The following is an 18,142-nucleotide window of genomic DNA, read 5'->3' on the forward strand; positions in this document are numbered from 1 at the left end:
TTTGGTGATTATTTAGGGGAATTCTATTAGAAGTAGTAATAATGCGTAACAGAAGGAAAAAATAATAATAATCTGTATAAAAGCAAGTAAAACAGCATTTGAGTACTCAATGTCCTTGCATATCCATTAGAAGAAACTGCTGCACAAAAACAGTGATATAATAAGCTGTGTCAAAAACTTCTTGTACTGAAAATTCAGACAGCTCACAAGTCTGTGCTGGAGTCAGATTGATATCTACCAGTAAACCCAGCAGCAAAGCAAGCAGAGCAAAGAAAATAAAAAACAGATGCACCATCAGTAGAAACATAATTTGTCAGGTCTGTGATAATTGCCAACCACAAGGGAGGGAATAAAAAAGCATTAAATAATTATATGCAGAGTTTAATTACTAAGTCAACTACCCACATCTACATTAAAAAATAATAATTATTTTTTTGAAGTTCTCAGCATCCACATAAAAATTTAGTGTGTTAAATGTAGCTAGTTTCAGAGCTGAACCACAACTACATATTTCACTTAATGTGAAGAGGCTCCCAACAGCTCTTTATGTCAACACACACAAAAAGACATGGTTAAGTCCATAGACAATGCATGAGTCAACAGATGCAAACATGAGATGTACCCACATCTCATCATAAAGAGATGTACTGGCCTGACAGACATCACCTGTGACCCTCTCCACAATTACATTCTACACAGTATTAGCAAATATGTTGACTGAACAGTTCACATCGTGGAGTAACACTACTCGGTACTGTGCCTAAACTAATACAGCCTGCCTGGGGAGTTCTTCACCTGGACTCTGTGATCCCTGCCAAGATTGAGATTTTCTATTACTCTACACTCTCATGGAAGAGACAGAAGCATAGTAATAACAGAGAAATAGTCAAAAGAAAGGGTAGCACAAATTCAAGAGAAAGGGTTCAGTAGATTTTCTTCAGAAGGAGCAAAGAATAAGAACAGATTTGCAACACAAAGAAAAAAAGGAATGAAAACACCAACTCCAAGAAAAGTATCCATTTTCCTGCCCAACTTTACTGCCTTTTGAGACTCTTATCCTGAAGATTTCAGACTGTTCTTTTCCAACAGGCTTAGTACACGAATATGTGCAGTACCAAAACCAGACCAGTAATTCATATGAGATATGAACTTTAGAGGAAAAAATAGACAGTAATCATACAACCTGGGGCATTCGGGCTAAGGCACAAAGTAGAAGACAATAGTCTCCATTCTTTTTAATTCTGGTGACAAAAGACAAATTGTACAAAATGTAAAACCAAATATTATCTTGACTTGCTCTAAGGCAACAAATGAGCTGAACAGAGGTCTCCTCTTGTATAGTCATATTTAGAGTTGTGATCATCACCTTTCTTACAGATCAGTGGAACTTCACTTCTATATTGTCATTCCTGGAATTACAGTGTTTTGCACATTAAATATTAATGTCTTTTAAATTTGGAGGCTGATGTCGATATTTAAGATGTTCCACTGAAGGACAGAAAATGCCAGGAAAAACAGAAAATCATATCCTTATCCTCTTCTTTGCCAGGATGCACTGACAGATTCACTAACAGTCGGACAACGTCTGCAGGGGGGTAGCAGTGTTTGCTACTATAGCGATCAATTGTATTTTCTTCCAAACTGTGAAAGAAGTGGCTTTCCTTAAGTTGCCAGTTTTCATAAATTCCTGCTTACCTCAGCATGTCTGCCACATGTGAAAATGGGAAAGTCATTCAGAACTGGGAAGAGTGGAAGCTTGTTTTTGCACATTGATACTCCCCCAAATTGCCATTCATTCAATACAAATCTATTTGCAGTCACAGCCATAGTTTTAGTGCACTCAAATTACTTCCAGATTCCTGTATTTTGACCACTTTCTCTCAACCTGAACCGATTTGAATAGTACTAACAAAGTCTGTCTCCATTACTATCTTCCATTATTGGATTCCACTTCAGTTTCTTCATAACTTTTACAAAACATCTTTTAAAAGTCCCAGGATCTGCTATGTAATAGATAGCTCTATTGTTTACAAAGGTATGTTTGAAAACGAGAGCAACATGGTTTAAAGTCTGAGGGCAAATTGTAAATTAGAGCATTTTAAACATATGATTTTCAAAACAGATACTACTTCCTTATTGCTGTAACAAAGATGATACTATGTGATCCCACCAGCTGAAGCTGCATCTACTTTCCAAAGTTGTTTCTTATAGGCACTTTTGTATGTAGAGCACATAACTATTTCTCCAAATTCCATAAAATAAGAGAAAAGACCAATAACCCCACAGCACTGTATCTCACCTATATAAGAGCTTCATTATGCAGACTCTGCAGGTTTTCTACGCTAAGCAACAAAGGTGCATGGAGTTTTAAAAAACATTTGAAGAGTTTTCCTCTTGGATGTTCTTTTACACCTTGTGGAGCCCTTCTAATCAGGGACACAGATTATCTTTTTATTATTATTTCACAACAGTCTTCAACAAGATGCAATGCATGGAATACCCAGCAACATAGTTTTACTCATTCTATTAATTGCTCGCATACCATTTCTACTGACATCGAAATAACTGAGACAGGTTGTTTCCTCTGTAAGGAATCTTGACTTAATTTATTAAAATATATATTTTAATATTAATATATTAATACATTTTTAAAGATTCTAAAGACAGATATTCTTCCTGCTCTACTAGAAAAAAAAAAAAAAAAAAAGAGATTCAAAAGAAATAGGGGGTTCACACAGTTTCAAGAACACTTTCTCTGTTACAGTACTTTATTTACATAAAACATATCCACCTTTAAATTCATTTTCAGGGCAAGCTTAAAAAGTTATTGTACCAATTCAAATATAACTCCTCATCACTTGTGAACATTTTACGAAGATTGTGAATTAAAGCATCAGGATTGAAAACTTCCGAGCTCAAGTATAGCATGGCTCACCTGTACAAGCCCAGCACAGCAAACCACATCTATCTCATCCCTAAGGTCAGTTAAGACATTAGAGCAGATTGGCTGCTTTCACTCACCACAGAGATGGCTATTAGACACTACAGCTTCCTTGCACAAGGATGCTGCACAAGGACATGCAGCTAGAGCCACGTGGTGACATCCTAGTTACAAACAAACATGAGCAAGAAAATACTAGAGTAACAGCTTTCTGTCCGTTTCTCTAGGTTCACAGGATGCCCATCAGGTCACAATACTTCAGGCAACTCCCAAGTAAAACACACAGTAAATTTACAGAAGAAAGTGCACGTCTTTGGCAATAAGATACCTTTAAAGTCAAACAAGTATCATCTAATAGAAAAGCTACACTGGATCTCCCTTCTGCAGCAATGAGTAAACAAACAAGATCTGGAGCTCTTATTTTTTAACAGCATACCAAAAAAAAAAAAAAAAAAAAAAAAAATCTTTGAATTCCTGGGCCTATATTCTTCTGATATAGGTTGCTATTGACAATTTACAACCGGAGAAACTGAACTCAGTGTGTATCTGTGAGGTTTCTGTTATTTACAACCCTCAATCTTCCAAATTTTATAACTGCAATTGCAGGGCAAAATAAGAGATTAATGACCAAAAAAAAAAAGAGAAAAGAACACATGAGATTTTCTGTGCATCATGACTGCAATCACAGCTAACTACAAAATCTAACTTGAAAGCCAAGCTTTGCTTGTTTTGTGCTTGTTTTCTTTCTCTCAAAGATGAGAAGAAAGCAGCAACCATAAAGCAGTGCTTTATGCAGGACATGCAGATGAAATGCTGTCTTTTATCCTAATCTGTCATTAACCTACCCCATTACACATTTCCTAGTGTGTCAGGCACTAAGAGCTATAGAAAACTAACAATTAAGATTCTTGGGCTGTATTTATGATTCAAGACCGGATTCTGGTGTTTACAACAGTGATTATAAATGAGCTATCTAAGCCAATGGATTTAGCCTGTTCATCCAAAGAAGTTAAGTGCTCCACTGCACTGAGTGCCAGATTCTATTTTCAGCTCTACCTGAATTTGCTTTATTCAGCTTCTTAGCTGAATTACTTGAAAAGGAAAGAGGGACAGTGACAAACGTCTGCTTTTCAAACTAAGTGTCTCCAACTTGAAGAGCAAGTACTAGCATGTTCACAAGACATCACACAGAAGTCGAGGCTAATATTTTCAGCTTGAAGCTCAGAGAGAAAGAAATGTTATAATGTTAAAACACAGAGCTGCCCTATCATCTCACAGTGGATGCTACCAAAAGAATACTGCAGGTAGCACAGGACAAGGTATTTTGCATCTGTATGTTGAACAAGAGCTATGACATTGGTTCTACATACACAGAAAATGATAACCGAGATTGACTGGTGCAATCTAAAACATTCCCAAACTTGTTGAGTTGATATGGAAGAAAACAAAAACAAAAAATATGCCATACAACTTAAATGTTGGTGTGAGATTTATAGCTTACACACAAAGGAACAAAACCTGAAAAATGCCTCTCAGTGGAGGTAATCACAGCATGGGAAGTAGTAAACAAAGCAAACAAACACTAAAATATGTGCAAGTGAGAAGGTGAAAGCTGAACAAAAGCCAGGTGGAGAGTCAAACTGTGAGAAAAAGATTGCTGACAGGTTATCCAGTGCTTTGTTGCAGTGTTTGTAATAAAAGCTAACTTTATCATAAAAGCACTGACAGAAAGATAATTAAATGTGAGCATTGCAACTGAAGCAAAGGAAGTCAGTGAAATAAAATATGAACTGTAGCCAGTTTAAGTAGATCATTATGATGGAGAAATATAGCTTGAGCAAAGACAAAAGACGACTTGTTCAAATTAAAGCTTAACATGATTCTACTGAAATCAATAAAATTGCACACTTGGTATGTAATGCCCTGAGTTGCTGAGCAGAGTCCAGTGACCTCAATCACAAGATTAAGCTGTTAAACAGATTGAAAATCTGATTGTGAGAAACATACACAAAAGACTGCTTGGGAAAAAAAAAAAAAAAAAAAAAAAAAAAAAACAAACAGTTATATCTGCATTGAAAAGCACGGGAATATTTAAAATTATACTTCAAAAAATATTAAAATGATTTTTAAAATAAATAGAACTTTCTAATAATTCAAATGCGTGCAAGTCAAAGCACCACCAACTAACTCAGGGGGCACAGTTTGTATTTGAAAAGGCTTGACTTTCGTTCACAGTAAGCTCCACAAAACAACAAGAAAACACAAGATCTGTGATTCATGATTGAATGTATTGCCATTAAAGGCTGGACCAAACAGTTTTTGAACCAAATGATATTAAATGGCATCATATGTTAAAAAGAAGAATCTTTTAGGTTCATTCAGCGATTACAATTTAAAAAAAAAAAAAAAAACAGATGGTAATTTGAGAAGCTACATGGTTTCAAAGGAACTAAATGAAAATATCAAAAGAGAACATTTTCATCTGCCAACTTGAACAACACAGTGAAGCTGCTCTCTAATGGTGCAGTCAGATTCTGGCAAATATCTCCTTAAGAGACAAGTTCCAAAATTAACTGTTTTGATTACATAGATTTTTCAGACTTCCTTTTAGCATATGTTCTATACAGAAGTGATCGATAAAATATTACTACATCAAATGTTCAACGGAATTCCTTGCGTATGCAGTGCTAGCTTACTCACAAAGGAGCCACTTCAAAGACATTTTTTAAAAAAAAGCAAGTCACATTAAGAAAAGAAAAAACCTAAAATATACTTAAAAGTACATTTTTAAGATGACATTTCAGCACAGGAATTGAGCCACTCTCAAAGGAAAAGAAACAATGCATAAAATTTAAGAATAATTTGAGAAATGTTAGGAATTAACATGCTCTTTTCCCTCCTTGATTACAATGTTGGAAATCATCTCAGGAATCTCTACTGTAGTAAGATATCACCTGTAAATTCAACATCGTGAGTATGAATAAGCTCTTTATCAACAAAGAAAATTGGGTGCCTGTCCAAAAAAAATTTTCAGCATTGTAGATTAAGTCATTTTTTAATAAGAGTTGGAAAGAAAGAATCTAATTAAGAATGGACAAGCTGAAAGACAAGATGATTTAAAAATTCTCACCACATCATTGGTGCCAAAATATTTTTATGCAGAACTATCAGAGTTTCCAGGGATGAAATACAAAATGTTCTGAGAGCCATACAAACAGTATAAAAGATATTTTCTTGTCTGTAGATTTTAACTGCAAGCCCATTAAGATCTTAAAACACAACAAACTTTCAAGGGCTAAGTGCCGGACTTTTAATGCTTTAGTGAATAAGCATTTATAGATTAAAAGCCTTGACCAGAACAAACAAGAACTGTTGGTCTCAATTTAGCAGTGTAGATTAAGTATAACTTTTTCAAGGATATAAAGACTGGTACTGCATATACAGTATAATTTGAAATTGGAATGTAGCCCAGATAGCAAGATGTTACCAGCGAATAGAAATACATAACACACACGTCTACCTTAAGAATAAATAAATAAATTAAAACTTTAAAGTAAAAAGAAAGAAACTACATACGAACAACTAATTTAGTTGTTCTTAAAAGAAAAGATGAAAAATAGTAACGCAGAAAGTTATCAACAGATGAAATTTTAAAACAACAAACATATTATTGAGCTGTCAATCAGAAGCACAAGAACTGAAGTTAATATAAGGAATGAAATGTTGAAAACAACTGAAGCCAATAGACTAGGAACCATTTCTGTCAAGTCTAACATTCAGGAATGTCATACACAGTTTGAATGGATATCAACTCTGGAGTTTGAACTGTATAGCACAATACATAGGATCATATCTGTGATAACTACTGACATTGAATAGCAACTTATTAGAAGAGATGGGAAAAAATCTCCTGAGAGATCTTGTTCCATCTTCAGCTCCAGAAGTAATTTATACGGAAAAAAAGAGCAGACCAACACATTATTTGGAATTATCACATTTCTAGCTTATCTAGCACACGTGTCATGATGGCATGCTTGCCACTACTACCATTACGATCATTCTTTACACCAATCCTGCCTAATTTGTGCCTTTGTAACATACTGTTAATACTGGAGAGAAGGACCTCATATATATCATTATAGTAAGAAATTGCAAAGCAACATGCTTGAGGAAGAAAAATACAACACATACAATAATAACAGACAAAAGCAAATAGAATAGGAATTTTATTTATAAGGAAAACTCTTGAAAGAAACTTAAGACAGAAGAGGGGTAATTTATAGAATGATTCGCTCACAGTAAAAGTCTGTGGAAAAACTGCTTAGAAGAAAAAGTAAAAATCCCTCATTTCTTATTGAATTGGCAGTGGAAAAATTCCTTTCTCAATTACAAAAACCCTTGCAAACTATCACATTATCATAAAGACACACCTATCACTAAGATCAAATAAAATAATCAATAAAATACATACACATCTGCAACAATGTGGGGTGTTTATGAGTTTAAAATAGAACACTGTAAATCAGGAAAGTCATCTAAAGCTTCCTCTCAGGGAGAAAAAAAAAAAATCTAGGCAAAAAAGAAAAATTTATATATCCCCAAAGCAAAACTGAACTCAAAATAGCATTATGGTTACTCATCCAATTCTATACCAAGGGACAACTTATACTTGAGATGAGTTTCAAACCACAATTAGTAGTGGAAACGTGGAGTTCTTGGACATATTAACTAAAAACAAAACAAAGCAAAACCAATATGACTACAGCTAATTAGTGTTAAGATATTATAAATGTATATTTATTTTGGTTTCACTAAACAGAATTTTCCTCCTGAGGGACAGAGAACTTTGCTGAAGTTACAGTTTTATTCTGACAATTCCCACATGAATAAAAACAATTCTGGAATGGATCTCTCAGTGACTATGGAAGTAGGTGAATGACTTCTGGATTAAAAACACTCAAACTGAAGCTTGAAAATCTTAGCACACTATTTAAGCAAACAGTAATAGAAGCACATCTAACAGCCGATCTGAGCACTTCTTGATTTAAAAAAAAAAAATAAATAAACAGTAAAGCAGCATACTGATAAACACCTTTGTTCATGCAATCAGCTGCTTTTCGTCCTTCATGTTTAGCTGCTATCATTAACAAGAAATATTTTCAAGCTCTGACTCACAGACCATGATTCATGGGAGAACTAGATCTCAGCACACAGTGGAAACCCACACAAGTTTTTGCGGGTTTGAATTTATAGTATTTTTTATCAGTTTGACATAAACAATATAGGAAAGGTAAATGCAGAGAGTAGCAAATTTTGCTTCCTCTGTTAAATATAACCCACTGAACAACATCTCCCTTATCTGATCTTTTAAGTAACTAAACCAAATTATATCTGACACCTGCCTAGATTTTCATATCATCAGTAAAACAGTTGTCTTCATAGTCTTGAGCAATGGAAAGTTTTCTTGCACTGACATTGGTATCTTCAAATCAACAAAAGTTATCTATCCTACATTTTCTGTTAACATATAGTTTCATTTAATATTGCCTAATCTAATATTTGTCTAAAATGCTATACAATATATAAATTGTATAAAATATCAGAAACACTGTGAAATCCAGTAAGATAGAAGCAAGGTAACATTTTTAATTATGAAGATATAAAGCAAGTTATACAAATAAAATAATCCTCCATATTGTTATGGAGGATTTGGAGTCCGATACCATAACAAGCATGAGACCAACCCTCACTAAAAGTAGAGAAACGGGAAATTAGAGACCTCAGATGATAAAATAGTGTTGCTCTTTGCTCTGTGTCTTCATTGATGGAAGGAACAGAAACTTTTAAATAGGTTCAAGAATACAGCATTAGAGGCTTTCTAGGGCACATCAGAGCACAAACAGAGTAGTGTCACTTTAATAACAGGTTTTAAAGACCCTCTTAAATGTACTTGTTTATAACACATATTCGCTCGGCCTTGATAAAGAAAACTTATTTTATCTCGTCTACTAACAAAATTATTTATAAACAATCTAATTCAAATTAGCTGCTTTATCTGCAAAGGGGGAAAAATATATCATACTGTACTTGATGATTCTAGCATAGCCAAGCAATCATCTTTAAAGTTTTAGAATTGTCTGAGACTGTATTGCACATCTATCCTACACAGCCCCTCACAACTTGCTTCATTTCATTACAGCAGTGAGCACATTGCCAGCCTGCTGCAGTAACCAATTCGTCTTTATAGGAAATACTAGGAAAACAGGAAATGGCATTCAGTCTCATTCTCTTATTTTTGGGACAGAAGGCTCATGCACTACGTTTGCTTGATTTCTACTTCTGTTCTCAACAGCTCTAGAATTTGACCTACCAAATTCACTGAAAAGAAAACATACTCAACTTTACCTAAAGTAAATACATCTTAAAACTCGTTGAAAAACTTGCACATAAAAATACCAGTTCTTATGATCTAGTTCTTAATTCAGACATTTTTTAAACCAGTCTGATTTCATCTTGTATAATTATAACGTATCTTCCTTTATGTTTTGTTTGTTTTTAAGCTAGATTGTCTGCAGTTAGAGTAACAGTAGCTTCAGTTCATGGAAATTAGCACAGGCATAATTCACAAAGTGATGTGGCATTACAGGAGTAAAGAATGTATTATGTTCTACTGAAATATATTCTTAGTGTGCTCTCTTTTCTGCTTTAATTCTCTCCCTTACATAAGAATCAACTCTGAAATTAGTAAAAACTGAAAATGAAAAAAATAACACACCAGTTGTGTCTGAATTTAGATTCTAACACATGGAGCAAAATATTTCCAAGACTTTCTTATAAGCAACATGTATCTTGATTCTTGTAATTAGTTTTCATAGCTATTAAATGCAGCATCAATACATACCTGCAATTTCTTCTATGGAGTTAGCTCTCATGTCCAACAAAACAGTGCCATTCAGGATACAGCTTCTCAGCTCAAACAAGCTATGAAGTGACAGTGTGGCAACATACGGTTTGCTCCACCTCTCCCCACCATCTTCTACATCTTCTTCAAACTTCAACCACCTGTGCAAGCAACCAATTTTATAACTCCAAATAATCAATTCACAGCCCCAAACAACCAATTTTACAACAGTATATAAGAAATACGAAATACATTACTTCCATGGATATTATAAGAGCACCGTTAAACTTGTCACAGAGATAAAGAGAAGCATATTAAGCAATAATTCTGTATTTTCCAAAAACTTTGAGCAATTCTCCATAAAATGATAATGCTATGACGGAACAAGAACAACTGTAGAAAGGATTCAAGAATTTGTTATAGAAAAAAGTAAAAGCTATACATAGTAAGAAACACTCTACTAAACACAAGTTTGTAATTTGACTACCACAGAATAAAGATATATTATTCATTGAAAATAACATACACTGAGATTTCATGAAGTGTTAATGCATCAATGTATTCTCACCAACACAAGCTTTTCACAAGACAATGATACGAACTTCTGTTAGCTGTTTAGCTGTACTATGCTACCCAAAAAGGCAGTAAAACATTATGCAAAATTTAGGCTATTCTTCATTTAAAAGTTCAGTCAATTAAAAAGAAAAACCTCACAGGCACATATATGTGCAAGCACATACAGACAGCATATACATATTTGCGTATCTTGAAAGCCCTAAAATATGGTCCTTACTCTGATGAACCACCATGTGAATGATGTGAAACAGCACTTTAGAGTTCAGAAATATAACTGTATCTATTTTATGTCTCATTTGGCTCTTCTTGGTTTCTGTACAACTCTGAAGAGACTTCAATAAAGTTAAAAATGACATGAAACTTACATGACAGATTAAGTCTTTTGTTACTAGCCAGTTGGATGAAATTACTCCTATGACTTCATAATAGTTGGCTGATAAAAATTAATGTTCAAAGAATGTTACTAAAAATGTTCAAAGAATGCTAAACACAAAAACAAAACCCAGAAAAGGCTGTTCACTTATGCAGAAGTTTTTTAAACTTTTTAGTTCAGTCCTTCAACCAACCAGCCTACGCAGATGCTAGTGAATGGAAACATGTAGCATGCTAGCCTGGCAAGCCTTGAACAGCTGTAGCAACAGCAGAAGCCTCTATCATTTGACAACACCAACAGCACTTGTTTATTTTATGTGGACCAAGCAACAGAGAAGTCAGAGAGAGCCTCACATCTTGACAGCACATTCACACTGATTTCCAGACAGCAGGGAAGTGTAGAGCCTTAAGACTTCTAGATCTAAGTGTTTTCTAATGTAACCAACCCTCTGAGCCCAGTAGCTCAGCAGATATGCCCATTCCTCTTCCATTCCTGTCTCACTCACCTAATTCTGCTCATTCCTGCAAAATACGCCTGCGTACCGATATTCTGCACTTTCCTCCTTGCAGCCATCACTATGTACAAGATTCTTCATCTTCCAATGCTAAGCTGCAAGTAGACACCAGTCTACTGCTGCAGTCTACTGACCCACTCACCAGCAGATCTGCTACCTTACTGATGCATTTGAATGATTCTAACTCCATCAGCTGTTTGCCTTCTTGTCACTTCTCTTTTATTTAAAAACACCATTTCCCCCCAGTTTTTCCTCTACTTTTCTCCTGTAAAATATCTCCAATTTCCTGTGCCTAGCTGTCTCCTCCTCTTTGTATTTAAACATTTTCCCCCCATTTTCTCTGTACCAGCCTGCTTTCACATATCATCTTTGCCCATGATCCCTTTCCTCCATTATACTTCTATTCTCTCACTGTAATCTCTCTTCTCCCTCCAAATCTAGTTGGGTTATTTCCTTGTTTTCATTCCATCAGAGAAGCACCAGGGTCACAGCACACAAAAATGTTTGCCTCCACTACCCAGAGAGCTGGATAATGAATTTAAAATTAAGTTTCTAATACATATATGCAAACAAGGTTTTTCCAGCAGGACTTTCTAAAGTAACATCAAGACATTAAACGTACGTTAACTCATCCCCCACTGTTACCACATTCAAAGCCATGATTTGAAAGAGATGAGCTAAGAGATTTGAAAGACATGGCTACAGCAAGCCATGAAAGCTTCAAAGAAGGAGAGAGGAAAAATGAAAAAAATATATACGTATACAAAAAAAAAAAAAAAGCCTCTATTTTGCAGCTACATTTGAACTTCATAAGGAAAGACAGCTTCCAGTTTACTTATAGCACCCATGTGTCTAACCTAAAAATGTGCTAGACACATTGTGGCCATAACATCCCAAACATGATGAATTATTCTACAAATTCTTAGGAGGCATTTAGCTATAGCTTTGCCTTCACATCCCTTTCCGTTTTTTGTCCATGTTTCTTATGCCTTTAGGAGTTTTATATCATATTCATACTTGGATATTACCAATTCTTTCTAGCATACAATAATTTCATTTTACGCGGATTCAAACAAAAGACTAAAAATCATGCATACATACACAAAGAAGCAATTATATGAGCACAGATTCTTACAGAATCTGATCAGAAATCTCATACTATCATTGGCTTCTGTTCTTGTAAACTGTCTTCAGTACTACTTATATGATTATACTGCTACAATCTGCCCAGTTTTGAACATAATGACCAATTCTAAATAGATTTAAAATTACAGATAAAAGAAAAACATGTTCTTAAAATTTTCATAAAAGCAGGTGACAAAACAAAAACAAGCAATCTCTTAGCATCATAATTAGAGCTGATATCTTTCACGGACATAGAAATCATCATAAGAGTTTTAATTAAAGCTCCTTGGTTAATGGTGTCAATCAGACATGAAACATAAAGCAGAGCAATAAAGTCCATAGAAAATTATTACTATGACTCCAATAATTACTTTTTTTCCATAAAGATCATATCCACCTGAGTTTCAATCTATTTGAAGAGTATAATTTCATAGGTTGGATCCAATTTCTTCCCATTACTAAAACTTACATGTTCAAACACATCCTACATTTTTATCTAATGAACTAACAGTCTACTAAATAAACATAAATTATACCCAGCTGAGAGAATTCTGCTTTTGGACTAAATTTCTATTTTAAGAAGCATTACATGAACTTACTCATGAAGTGAAAATCATGCTTATCACCTTCTAGCTTTTCAGAACTGTGCCTCAGAATTATTACATCAGATTATCCTTATTTAACATGAGAAGTGAGAAATAGTAGCAAAAAAAAAAAAGAAACACATTAAAAAAAAAGTAAATCTGTAATCTTACAGTCATTCAATCATATATGTTTAAGTGGATTTTAAGACTAGAGTAAAAATGTCAACAACCCTCTGAACTCAAGATTCAAGTATATCTATATCAAGATATCGATAGATATAGATATGACTAAAATCCAAACTCAGGCATAGATCCCAAGTGTGACAATTTTCCCACATTTCAGTTCTTAGCCAAAATATATATATTTAGTTCTACTGCTTGACCCCTTAAATTGATATGATTAAGAAATAAAAGCCATTTATGATTTCCTAGAAAACAATGTTAACCCCACATATATTCTGATCTCATATGCCACATTTTCTACGTGCTTGAAATATATCCTCTAGATAGTAACTACCTTATTTTGAGGGTCCAATAATACAGAATGGTTTAATTTGTACAATTTTCTTGTGTTGGTAAAGTTTAGAACAGGTATACCGAGATTTAGTTCCTCTGATAGGACATTCGCTAGGACAAATCGTGCCAGCAAGACCGTCACCCAAGTTTGTTAGTACAGGAAAAAATATATAACAGACATTCATGCACATAAAAGGTCTTCTAAAGCCACCTCCATTGATTTTTTCAGCAGTCAAAAAAGAAGTGTGCACACTTTACTGTAGGCTTGGTTACAGAATTTTGGTACACAGCATGAAGTTGGGAGAGTTCCAACACAATCCATTTCATAGTCTATTATATCTGCATAGTCTATTATATTTCTCCAGAGGAGTGCTGGAGTATGTATTCACCTACAACCCACTCAAGATTCAATGTTATTAATGTAACCTTACAATCTGTGTCAACTTCCACACCAGATTTTCCTTGTCTAGGCTGTCTAAAGATTAAACGAAAGGAAATAAGCATGTTGAAAAACGAAACAGAAGTGACAAATGTAAGGATTTTTTTTACATAATACCTTTAGGAATTTTGGTCCATTTGGAGATGCATTTCCACTTCTTCATAATCCTGATTTTTTGCTAGTACTTTCATTTTCTAATCAGTTACTATTAACAATTTACTTTCTAAACTATGGACAGAGGTTTATTTTCAAAGCAACTTCATTAAAATTCAAACCTAAAAATATTCCTCCTGGTTCCAAAATGTCTGTTTTCCTCCTTGTCTGGAAATGAAGTAGTATTCTCCTGAAATTTTCATTTCATATGAACAAGTAATTGAGATCCAGCAGTTTGACATATACTTCCTTCAAATTAGCCACTGTTTTCCAGTCATGACAGCAAGCTGCTATAGGATAGATTTGAACTTGAATTGCTTTCTTAATACTTGCAATTTTCAACTGCATTACTGTATGAATAGAATCATTTGCATTAGAAGGGGACCTTTAAAGGTGACCGAGTCTGGGCAACTTATTCAAGTGTTTCACTACTCTTATCTTAAAAAGGCTTTTTATTATAACCAGTCTAAACCTCCCCAGTAAGCCAGACTCGTGATTCAGTGTGTTCCTTTTTCAGGGTATAAACTATACATCATTAATTCTCTACAAAACTGTACAGCTGGGCCATATCCAAAAATTGTTACATCTATTATATTAGTAGTACCAGCTTTTAATTTTAAATGGTATCCACTTCTTATAGCTTGCAAATGCAGGAAAAAAAAAATTTTACTCCCTCTATACCAACAAAACAAAGTTATTTCATCTTTGGTGACTAATTCCACGGATGGTGCACCTTATATTAGATCTTTGAGTGGAGCAGGCTATGGTAGCAGTGCATATTTTCACACACTAATTAATTTGCAGGAACACTTTTGCTGATTGGAATTGTCAATCAAGAATTGAAAAAAATAAAGAATGGCAAACAGATAGGAGTCCCCTATCTCCTGTAAGAGGAGAAAAATGTCTACAAAATGACTTACTCTTCCAAACAAATGATATAGGAATAGAGCACATTTACATAAAGAACATCAAGCTTTAGTCAAATCTTATCCACAGTTCCCTTTGATATGTTGCTATTTTGATCAAGCAAGAACAAAATGTCTCCAATACTTCTAAAAGTTTGCTCAAGTTGTTTTTTGGGATTTTTTTTTTTTTTTAAGGCTAATTTGTGCATGCAATTGTGATCAATCAAAAAAGAGGAAGATACAGATTAATTACCTAAGTCAATACAAGTCCTTGTTCCAGCAGCCCTTATAAAATGAATTTAGAACTGCTTAGTGATGTCACTCCCAATAAACACAATAATGACAGAGACAATCTCTGTATCACTTTCATTTAAATTTATCAATCTGGAGCTACAAAGCTGCACAATAAAAATATACAAATACTTCCATTGCCATTTTTCATACAGATGGACAAGTTATTTTAAGGCTAGTGCAGCAACAAACCCAGTGTTTATCATTTTCATAGCATGTTTCTAATCAAATCAGTCTAATCAAATCAAGTCCCAGATCAAGCATCAGTATCAAAATAGTACTTTAGAATAGCTAGAATTACGTATGCTAAGCATTCAATTCTATACTCTATACAGAGTTGAACATTTCCTTACCTGTACTGGTGTATGGGAACTGCTAAGTCATGGCCTAAACCTCTGATTGATCACCTGAGGCAAGTCAGCCAGGTGAAGGCAATTCACCTGTGCTGCTGGAAGGGTGGAGCCAGGCTCCACTCCTCCTAGACCTATTTAAGAGCTGGCTACCAGTGGGGAAGGATCTCTTCTGGAGATCTGCTCTGCTCAAGTTTTATAAGTAAGCCCAGGATAGGGGTAAGCTTTCTATCTATTCCCTTTTTGTTATCATTATCTGCTTTGCCAAACTCTCTTGTTTATTTTGTAATTATAGCATCTTAATATTCATTGAGTATACAACTGGTAACACCACTTGTCATGCACAGTAAAACACTATTTTTTATTATTATTAAATATTGGTACCTCACTATCATTCTGAACGTTCACCGCCCCTTCTCTTATTGCAGTATTAAACAACATCTCATTTCCATCACTGTACTCTGACATTCTGGAAGCATTCAAGGCCAGGCTGGATGGGCCTTTAAGCAAGCTGGTCTAGAGGGAGGTGTTCTTGCATATAGCAGGGGATTGGAACTAGATAATCTTAAAGGTCCCTTCCAAACCATTCCATGATTCTGTTGTGTATGGTATCCTTATCTATTACTAGAGTAACAATACCCCAAAATTTCTTAGTAAGTTTTAATATAACCCTATTTTTGTCTCATTCAATAACAAGGGTATTTAATAGAAGTAATTCTTTTTATACCTTGTCTCTTTCCTTCACACTGTTTCATCTTCAAGTGTGACTGCTTCAATTAGTGCCCTTCCCGTTAATATAATTTTTGCAATAAAATAGATTTTAAGTAATAAATTCATTTGCTATATGATATTAAAAGATTTACTAAATAAAAGAAAAATCAGTTCAACTGTTTCTCTTGTCACAAAAATCAATTATCTGATTAAATAGCATCTTAAGTTAGCCTGATGATAGACCACCAAACTTTAACCGATTTTTCCATTTAGCTCCAAGTCTACCATTACTATTTCTGTCAGATATTGTTCTAAGTCTTGCATATCTCTGAAAGCCAAATAACAGGCCCATGTTTGTTTAGACCACTTTTCTTTCTTGAAGAGTGTTGCTATGTTTGCTATGATACAACTTACCTGACAGAATCACAGAAAGATAGGATTTAGTTTGTGTTCTTTCAGCTTTCTGTGAGACAAAATATTGCACTCTCTTATTTGCATAGGTAAAGCACCTTGATTCTTACTACCATATTGAATATCATCATTTCACTGCCATATACTACTTTTCTAATAGCTAATCACCTATATCAAACTTTGTCCAAAATTTTTGGATACAAACTAGAAAAGTCCATTCACCTAGACCAGTTATTTCTGCACGGCAGCCCTCGCTCAATCTTGTTTGCAAGAAAGACATTTTTACTATTTCACCATTTAAGTTCATAGTCTATCTATTGGTCTTCCAGTTTTCAGTACTTCCTAAACTTCAAAATACAGTTTTCTTGACTGCTTTCTTCCTCACATCCTTCAGCAATCTTATCTCTGTTTACCAAATGACAATAGGAAGGGCTGTACAGACAGATAGATCAACTCCAATCCCTTTTTTCTCATTTATTCCTTTCCGTCTATCTTTATTAGCTATTTATCCTAATGAAAGTGGTTACAATTTTCAGAAACATCTCTATGATGATTTGCAGAGGAAATTTTTAAGTTGAAACAGAACAGCGATTATTTTCCTGTTAAAAATAACATACGCCACTGGATTTTTTTCCACAATATAAGTCGATACTTCTTAGAAGAGGTTCTATATATCTCTAATCAGTATGAGAATAGTGCAGATTACTACTTTGATTAGATTTTCTCTCTCTGAATACTAATAAGATTATTTAGGAGCACCACTACATTCATTCTGCAGTACAGTTGCCATATGAAGATTTTCTACATGTAAATTTCTATACTTAGATTCTGCCTGCTCCTCTTATGGATGTATAAAAGAGGAGAAGGTCATAGAAAATTCTGCAGCCCTCTGGGAATTTGCAGTGAAACTAAAGGGAAAATGAAGAGCTTAGGCACATAGTTTCCCACAAAATCCTTTTGAAAATTTAAATTCTGTTTCTGTCTGAAGGACACCAAAGATGCAGTCCGCTGATTTTTGGGCTGCTTTGAAGGATGTTCTCACCAAACACTGACTGAGAAAGATGCAATTAAGTCTCTAAGGAGAAAAATGAAGCTAAGCATGTGTGATTTAGGTGCCTGAGGAAGGAAGCATGCAAAAACACAATTTCTTCTCTAATAATAATTTTTTTTCAGCAGAAATGCAATCTAAACAGTTATTTTTGCATTAATTTAGCAGAAAAAGAAATGCAACATGAAGTCTCAATAGTAATTGTTCAGTGATACCTAGAACATGTTTTACTGCTCCAAAGTTTATCTTATTCCTTGCTTTAATCTTTTATCAGTTTCTTGAGGATTCAAAAATAATACACTGT

At 34.4% G+C, this 18,142-nt stretch overlaps 1 protein-coding gene across 1 annotated transcript in view; it reads right to left on the reverse strand.

The window, feature by feature from the left end:
- Positions 1-18,142, reverse strand: part of SLC4A10 (solute carrier family 4 member 10) — a 119,140-nt gene that overhangs the window by 53,449 nt on the left and 47,549 nt on the right. Inside the window, exon 5 of the mRNA XM_042822479.1 lies at positions 9,843-10,003. Within this exon, the coding sequence (XP_042678413.1) occupies positions 9,843-10,003 (161 nt within the window). The remainder of the gene's footprint in view (positions 1-9,842; positions 10,004-18,142) is intronic.

This window comes from Centrocercus urophasianus, unplaced genomic scaffold (genome assembly GCF_019232065.1).
Source record: "Centrocercus urophasianus isolate 14NV4802_14NV808 unplaced genomic scaffold, USGS_Curo_1.0 seq_20, whole genome shotgun sequence".
Classification (NCBI taxonomy): domain Eukaryota; kingdom Metazoa; phylum Chordata; class Aves; order Galliformes; family Phasianidae; genus Centrocercus; species Centrocercus urophasianus.